Below are 8,392 nucleotides of genomic sequence, written 5' to 3'. Positions count from 1 at the left end.
TATATATATATATATATATAACTCTGGATACAAATAATGTTTACAAAAATATTAATTTGGGAAGGCAAACTTTTAATTATATAATTATATATAATTATAAATCGCTTATTCTTGAATACTCACGAATATAACAATAACACGGCTGATTTATCTACAAACACAGAAGAAAACGTCTTCTCCGCGAATTGAAATCAACTCTCGTTTCGAATTATCGATTTTTTACTGAAAAATCTCACGATTCGAAACAATCTTCACGAAATTACGTTAATATACGTTTCTCATACGCGAACAGGTCGTTTAAACAAGGCAAACTTCTCGTTTAAAAGTTAGGTCGTAAAATTTTCGAGATTAAATTACTCGAAACGTATGATTCTTTGGTTTGTTTTAAAAGTTTAACATGTACGGTGCGAACAATTTGCAATTTCACTAATGATAAATAGATAACTTCTTATTTTTAACACCGTCAACAGATTAAGCAGATTCCTTGCTTATCGATTAATGGTCTTGTTCGTGCACGTGTTACTGAAAATGGCGTATAACCGAAAGCATAAAAAAGGGATTCAACAGAAATTTTCGGTTTAATACATTTTTTACCCAACTCGAATTTCTGTCCACAAATGGATAAAATTCACGATTGCCATTTGATCGAAAAAACACGAATAACTTCGTTCGTTGCTGGTGAAACCAGAGATAGTCCTCTCGATAGGGCTCTGTTTTATGATTACACGGAAATAGGCTCGACGGAAACTTTTTGTTTCGTTATTCTGTCGATAATTCTGCGTATGTAAAAATTCACATTATTTCTACATATTAATCATTTCCATACGAACAAAAAGTATTTCCTGTCGTGTTCGTTTTTTTTGTTTCGATGCCTCGCAACGTCCGCCTGACGCACTCGTTCTCGTCGTATAATAAATTACTAAACATTATTATACACTACATACACGTTATGAAGTCCCTAACGTTAAGTTTCGTTTTTTTTTTTTTTTTTTTTGGTGAATCTTCAACGATAAGGTTCGTTTCGATGAGTTTCTCATGTGTTTGGAATATTACTAAAAGTATCCATTTGATTGTATATTTTTCTTTTTTTTTTTTTTTTTTTTTGGTGAATCTTCAACGATAAGGTTCGTTTCGATGAGTTTCTCATGTGTTTGGAATATTACTAAAAGTATCCATTTGATTGAATATTTTTCGTTTTTTTTTTTTTTTTTTCATTTTAAAGTATCATTTTTTTTTATTATCGTTGAAATTTACGAATAGGAAGACTGTAATGAGATACATATCTCGTTGATCCTTATCATCGATCGATTAAAAATTATCTATTTTAAAGATTCGAATTTTTAGTGCTTTGGTAAAACGTAAATCGTGGTTCGATACAGCTCGTTGTCATTTTTCACAATCGTTCCACGTAATTGCCAGGGAAAGTACCAAAGTAGCCGGTCCTTTGACTGGAACCAACGTACCAACCGTCGTCGCATTTCTCCATCACGTATACTGTGTCGCCTTCTTTCAGTTCAAGTTCGTCTTCATTTTGTGGTCTATAATTGTAGAGAGCTCGATATCTGAAAAAAATTAAATAATTAATCAATATCAACTTACCATCAAACAGTGATTAAGAAATGATCAGTGAATGAAATGAAAGAATTGAAAAAAAAAAAAAATAAAAACAAATTATCATTTAAAATTAATAATCAGTATAGATAGTCAATGTTGCTGATGCATAGATGTTTCTAATATTTATAATTTGGAAAGTAAACTTCACTCTATATTTTTTTTTATAACTTTTTTTTCAGAATCTTTCAAATATCTTCTTAAAACATATTTTTTCAATATTTCTATATATTTTACAGAAAATTAAATAATATGATACGCTTAAAAAATTCAGTGGTTCAAAAGAATGCAATTTATAATTCTATTATTAAACGTGAAAGAAATATTTTTTTCGTATTTCTTTCAATCCTATAAAATAAATGAATTAAAAATTTTTTTGAAATAATGGAGAGGAACTCACGGTATTGGTTCAGAGTGTGTGTCGATGTGTAGTGCTTCGGAAACGTGTAATTTGTTTCCTCCCATTCGTGGCTGAAAATTACAAAAAAAAAAAAAATTGTTAAATCAATGCAAAAATAAAAATTAAAATTAAAATAAGAATTTATTTTTGATCTTTTTTATATAACTCGCTCGCATGCCATCTCTCATTGCTGACCTATCTCAACATACAACATCTGTGTATTAGTCAGTAGCAGATGCCAAGTCAGCATTCTTTTTGTTTTTCGTATTTACTGCTCGTGACGTATTTCCAAAAAAAGAAATAGGTCACAACATTTGCTAAGCTTCACCATTCAGAATCTTGATTACTTAAGCATTTCGTTTTTCAATACAAGTACAGCGTATTTAAAATACTAACCAGTGAATTATAGTGTGGCTGAGTTGTGTTCATATTAACTGGTATGGACGGCATATAATGATGAGGTCCCATACTCATTTTCCCTCCAGCTGATCCATTTGCCAAAAGGCTATGCGCAGCTGGAGCTGCAACTGGTTTATTTTGTGTTGGCGTTTCTGTAATTAAATGTCATTCACAGTATTAATAAAAAAAAAAATTAAAATAAAAATAAAATTTAAATTAAAATACTAAGATATTCTATTTTCGAATTTCGAATTTTATATATATAGTACCTGATCTGAGGCCAGGCTCTGTGATAACTTCGACATAAGAGATGGGGAATATCCCTTTCCTGTTTCCAATACGTCCCTCATACCAGTTTTCATCGACTCTTCTCGTCAAAACGACAAGTTCTCCTATAAAATAATTTTTTTTTTTTGTTTAGTTTTATAAATTATAGTTTATTTTTTTTTATTTAATTATATAGAAATAAATAAAATATTCGCTGCAGCTTCGTAAGTGATACGAAATTTACTTTATTTTACATATATTTTTCATATTTACCTTTGGCCAAAGATAACTCAAGATTTGTTTGAGCAACGAAGTTGAATTTAGCTCGTGCTTGTCCCTCGTATGGTTTCTTTGGTGTGGTTCGCATACCGTCGTATGGCAAAATCTGCAACAAAAAACAATATTAATTTTATATATAAATATAATATTATTTTATATAATATTATTTTCCATTGTAAATTGAAAATATATTGTCAAAAATATCTGACAAATGAATAAATTTATCTAACAATTTACCTTAAAATTCTACGATCAAACCTTATTAAAATTAGAAAAACTTTGAACCGTTATAACATCAAAGATATTAATTTCCGGTCAATGAATAAAAGATCATTAGAAGCGCAGAATCTTGCACTTTAAAATGCACTTTCATTCATCAAGATACGGTTTCTGGTTCCAGAAATATCATCGTTTAAAGAAAAAATAATTTCTTAATAAATATCTTTCCTATTAAAATTAGGAAAACTTTGAATCGTTATAACTTCGAAGACAGTAAGTCAACGAGTGAGCTATCGTTGGAAGCGCAGAATCTTATCCTTTAAAACGTCTTTTCATTTGTCTCGACACGAATCTCGATTCTCAAGATATCATTGTGCAAAGAAAAGAGTAATTGTTTATTATCTCCATTCTTACTCGCATCTTATTCATCTATGCCAAACTTCAGACTAATGACAAACACAAATCCAGAAGGTACATGCATTTCTAGGAAAAAATATAAGTTACTAGATCGCATCTCCAATGATAACATTGAATCTTTAATTTCGATAAAACCAATTGAGATTGAAAAAAAGAAATTTTTCGTCGAGAGAAATTTTATTATTCCGTTATTTCAATTTTATTTTTCGAAAATATTATTAACGAACGATTATTATTATAACGAATATTATCAATGAACGTTTGAAGTTCATTAATAAATTTAGAATAAAGAATAGAGGTGAAGGGGAATTACCTCGACGTAATTCGATGGGAACAGACCGATCATAGCATTATGCTCACCCTCGTACCAGTTCTTATCTACCTGGCGACGCACGAATATTATGTCACCGCGACGGAAATTCAATTCCCGGCAAGATTGGCCGATAAAATTGTAAAGCGCCCTTGCCACGAGCCGAGGTTCCGGTGTTTGCTCCTGGGATCGGCTTCTGTGGCTCAAATCATCCACGAAATCGTCGTAACGGTTCAAAGGGATCGGTGATTTCTGCGATGGTCTGCAATCATTAAAAAAAAATAAAAAAAATAAAAAAAAAAAAAAACGAATAAAAATATTCGTCGTGATTTTGCGCGAAATGAATTTATCGAAATATATCGAATTATTATTAGAAAATTATTTTAATCATATCTTGGTATTATAAATTACTTCTTAAATCACGTTGCATATACAATTTACACGCTACATTTTTCTTTTAATGAAATCTCTCGTGGTGTAACGATTCGATTAAGTTAAATCTAATGTAAGCTTGAAATATATCATTTAATCAAAGGAACTTCAGAATTAAGTGTCAAATTAAAACTGTGAATTAATTCACGTCTTCTTATGCAGTTCAAGTTGTATATGTTACTTATGTGTTACGCTCATGTATCCTCTTACCCTCGTTCAGAACAATGAATAATTCTTACACAATATTTATAGAAGACGGTTACACATCCGCGCAAAGTGCAATTATACGAGACGGTCAGTGAAACAAGTGGTCTCTAACAAAGAAAATTGTTTTTGATACAATAATTCTTCGAATTCTTGCTCTTAATTCCTTTTATAAATTGAAATATAATCGAAAGATGATTTTATCTTCGCCTAATGTCTAATTTCTAAATCTAATCCATATAGAAATTTTATATTTATAAATATCGAATATCAATATGAAATATCATGTATAAAATAATTTTCAATTTTGCGATTTAAATATTTCTAATAATTTAATGGAATTCCTAATAATAATAATTTCTCTTTACGATCATTTATTAAATCCATTCGATTTAAATCGAATAATTTAATATAAGATTGATTTGCAAAATGTATAATAGTCTTCCAATGGAATTTTTCAAATTGACCATTTGCGAATATATACCTCAGAATAGGGAAAAGTCAACGACACTTTAATACATTCTCAGACCAGACATAAATTTATTATTCTTCCCATTACTACTCAAGTTATTACGCAATGCGCCACGTACTCTTAAGTTATTTTACGCGGGCGTATTAAAGTGTAGGTGACTCATCCGTAAAAAGAAAAATGGAAAAAGAAATTTTACGATGCTGACATTTTATTTCCTCGAGTTAATAACCCTGGCTTATTAATTTTCAAATAAACAAGAAAAAAAAAAAAAAAAAGAAATCTTCTTCCTTTCTTTCTCCATTCCCTCGATTCATTCGCGAGAAAGAAAAATAATGAAAAAATTAATTTTTCGAAATTTAATAATCCTGCATCGATAAATAAAATTTTATCATATTATAAACATCGTAGAATAATTAATAATATCGCAATATGTTAATAAAATAGATAAAAAATAAGGAAGAAACTTACATGAAGTTATCTGTGTGCCTCCTCGAATCGATGTCGTGGAGCTCCTGGAGATATTTGCGACGCCGTTCCTCTTGATAAACGCGTCGCATATTCTCCGCGCTTCGACGAGCGAGCTCTTCCTCGCTCAATGGTTCTTTCGCCTCTGTACGCACTGGTGAACGATAGTGAATCGTCACCTCGCCCTCCACATAACGCCTCGGTGATTCTACAACAGAGAACGTTCGTTATTACAACCTTCCTAGATATCGTTCATTTCGATTTAATTTCGTCCTCTCTCTTTCGCCAAGTTACCATTGTTCTTAATCTAATTTACTCGTGATTCTCTATTTATCGGTCGTTTGCTTCTCGTTGTTGTGGATGATCTATATGAAATATATATCTCTCGCAAAAAGATATCGATAAAATTGTTCGAAGAGATTTCTTTTTTCTTCTTTTTATTTGCGAATATTTTATTTTGTTTGATATCGAGAACGCGAGGAAAATTATTTTTGGATTTATGAACAAATAATTATGCATTAATTAAGATAATGGATATTTCGTGGAGAAACTCTCAGTCGATTTTAATTGAACGAATGTACAATTTCCATAACGTATCATGAAACAAAAATCTTGATTAATAGGGGGAGTAAAACATATTGTGTATAGGTGTGCGCATAATGACAAATGGAATTAGCGTATAAATTAGCCCATTGCACATGACAGTTCGATAATCGATACCTTTTACGTGTACACGATACAATTTAATGATTAATCGCCTTTCGAATATCATGGGAGAAATTATTACGAAAAGATCGCATTGTACAAATCGTATTATCGTAAACGCATGTAAAAGTGGATCAGCATTCTACATAACCTCAAAGAATGATACGCGATACGCCTCTCTTTCGTGGTGTTGCCTTACGAAACATGAGATTTGAGGACCTTTAGTGCTAAATAATCACGCGTTTTACTTTTACAATTATCAAACACTATAATGCTAGTGACCCTTAAATCTTTATTCAAATTTCGAAAACTTTAATGCAAATTTTAATAATTAGACTGCGAATACGTACGTTTAATTTATGGAAAATTTAATATAAGAAAACTATAAAATGCACACGATATGTAAAAGACAAACAGATTCTTGTCGGTTTCTTTTTTTGTAATTGTATTGAAAAAATTTAAATTTGCATAAATATCACCAGCCTATCGATAGTACAAGTTTTTAATAGTACGAATTTCATTTCATAAATATTATTTTCCTTTATAATTTACATTGACCTACTCCTATCGCACATAAAACGACCCACAATCAATAGGCGTTCACGAATGTCTTTGCATTTCCGATTCTCTGAAAATTATCAGGGCGTGCAGAAATTCAACGGAAGAAGATGAAGGTTTTACGCGAAAAATCGGATCGTAGATAAGGAACAGAGGTTTAACCTATATTAAGGTCGTTGTACAACAGGAAGTTATATGGCTTCTTTTGTTCGCGCGAAGGAAGCTCTGATTATTTGAGAAAGATAATTTTGAAGAAGAATCGATTAACTTTGAAGAAACTATGAAATTTATTTAACTTTTCACGGTTTTAATTTCGCGAATCTTTTATTTTCATGTTCAATCGTACGTTATTCGACAAAGGAATAATTTTTGCATTGCAAAGTAAATGAAATATCAAAATGTCAATCATATCACCACATAAAACCGGTCTATTTCTCTTGATATACTTAGATACGAACACGATAAAAAAAAATGAATTAAAAATTCATACTTTTAATGTCAAATTTCTGCATTAACCTCAAAATTACAATAATTATACAAGGAACATACAGATCGATTTAAAATATTTCTCAAATAAATGCATTCCAAAAAATTAATAATGATTCTTCTCCGAAATAATTAATAAAGACAAACTAAAAATAATTATAAAGATCTTATTTATAAAGTAATGAAATTACCACGACATCACGCCACAATACGAGCACTAAAAGTAAATAAATAAATTAATCATCTGAATCCATTCCTTAATCCGTTTCTTAGAAGCCCACTACGTACACTTTTATTCGAGTTAATTTGTTTGTAAATTCAACACGATCAAAATACGTACGTAACACGTGCGTATCCGCGCAGCGAGATCACGCGACTGATAAAGCGAAAGCAACTACGTACAAGCCTCGACGAGAATCGCGGATTGCGCTTGCGTTCTAATGCGAGTCAGTTTATTAGGATGTTGCAATCTGCAATACCGATTGAAAATACGAAATCATTATTTTAAAACAAAAAGTTTTGTTAATTGAGAAAAAAAATAAATAATAGAAGAAATTAGAGTGGAGTGCAATATGAAACCATTATTTTAAAAAATGAAAGATTTAGATCAGAGTTTTTAATTCGAACAAAATAAGTGGAATTTTAGAAGTTGATTGCAGAAACGAAAGCGTGAAATCAATGTGAAAAGAAGATATTGGATTAAAATTTTATTAATTCAAATTTGTAGAAGTGAAAATTGCAGAAATGGAAATCAATGTTTAAAAAAAAAATTTTAAAAAGCGTTCGATTTAAAATTTTATTAGGTCGAAAAAAAAAATAAATGAAAGGTAAAATTGTAAGAGCGAATTTAAAGAAGAAAAAGTAGGAAAAAGCTAGTAGTACAAATTACGTGTAAACGATCGATGCGTCTCGGTCTGATGAATCCCTGACCACCTGTAAGATATTTCACCATCGTGGTTACATTTATTTCCTGAACCGTGTTGAAACACGGGCACGGTTTCGATGAATAACTTTTTCTAAATTGCAATTGCATTAAAAAGTAATTCTCCTTTTACGAGAAAATAAGAATAATAATGCATCATATAGCTCGTCAAATATGAAATTTTATAGGAAGAGAAAATAATGGCGAGACGAATGAAATCATTTAACCTATTTTTACTACGTACGG

General features: G+C 30.5%; 1 protein-coding gene across 44 annotated transcripts in view; it reads right to left on the bottom strand.

Moving 5' to 3' along the window:
- Nucleotides 1–959: 959 nt before the first annotated feature.
- The window catches only part of LOC102672218 (sorbin and SH3 domain-containing protein 1), a 115,194-nt gene continuing 107,761 nt past the window's right edge, over nucleotides 960–8,392 (bottom strand). For 42 of the 44 annotated variants that reach the window (XM_031512761.1, XM_031512758.1, XM_031512764.1 and 39 more), the window contains 7 exons: nucleotides 5,479–5,683; nucleotides 3,906–4,164; nucleotides 2,951–3,062; nucleotides 2,680–2,802; nucleotides 2,408–2,562; nucleotides 2,012–2,082; nucleotides 960–1,562 (listed from right to left, as the gene is read on the bottom strand). In XM_031512761.1, coding sequence (XP_031368621.1) covers nucleotides 1,394–1,562; nucleotides 2,012–2,082; nucleotides 2,408–2,562; nucleotides 2,680–2,802; nucleotides 2,951–3,062; nucleotides 3,906–4,164; nucleotides 5,479–5,683 — 1,094 coding nt within the window. In that variant the 3' untranslated portion in view covers nucleotides 960–1,393. Of the gene's footprint in view, nucleotides 1,563–2,011; nucleotides 2,083–2,407; nucleotides 2,563–2,679; nucleotides 2,803–2,950; nucleotides 3,063–3,905; nucleotides 4,165–5,478; nucleotides 5,684–7,415; nucleotides 7,603–8,392 lie in introns of those variants that run through there. The other 2 variants (XM_031512801.1, XM_031512800.1) reach the window with 2 other exon arrangements.

This window comes from Apis dorsata, unplaced genomic scaffold (assembly GCF_000469605.1).
Source record: "Apis dorsata unplaced genomic scaffold, Apis dorsata 1.3 scaffold_517, whole genome shotgun sequence".
Taxonomy (NCBI): Eukaryota; Metazoa; Arthropoda; class Insecta; order Hymenoptera; family Apidae; genus Apis; species Apis dorsata.
The sequence above is the reverse complement of the archived record's forward strand: the minus strand, read 5'-3'. Positions and strand labels throughout refer to the sequence as shown.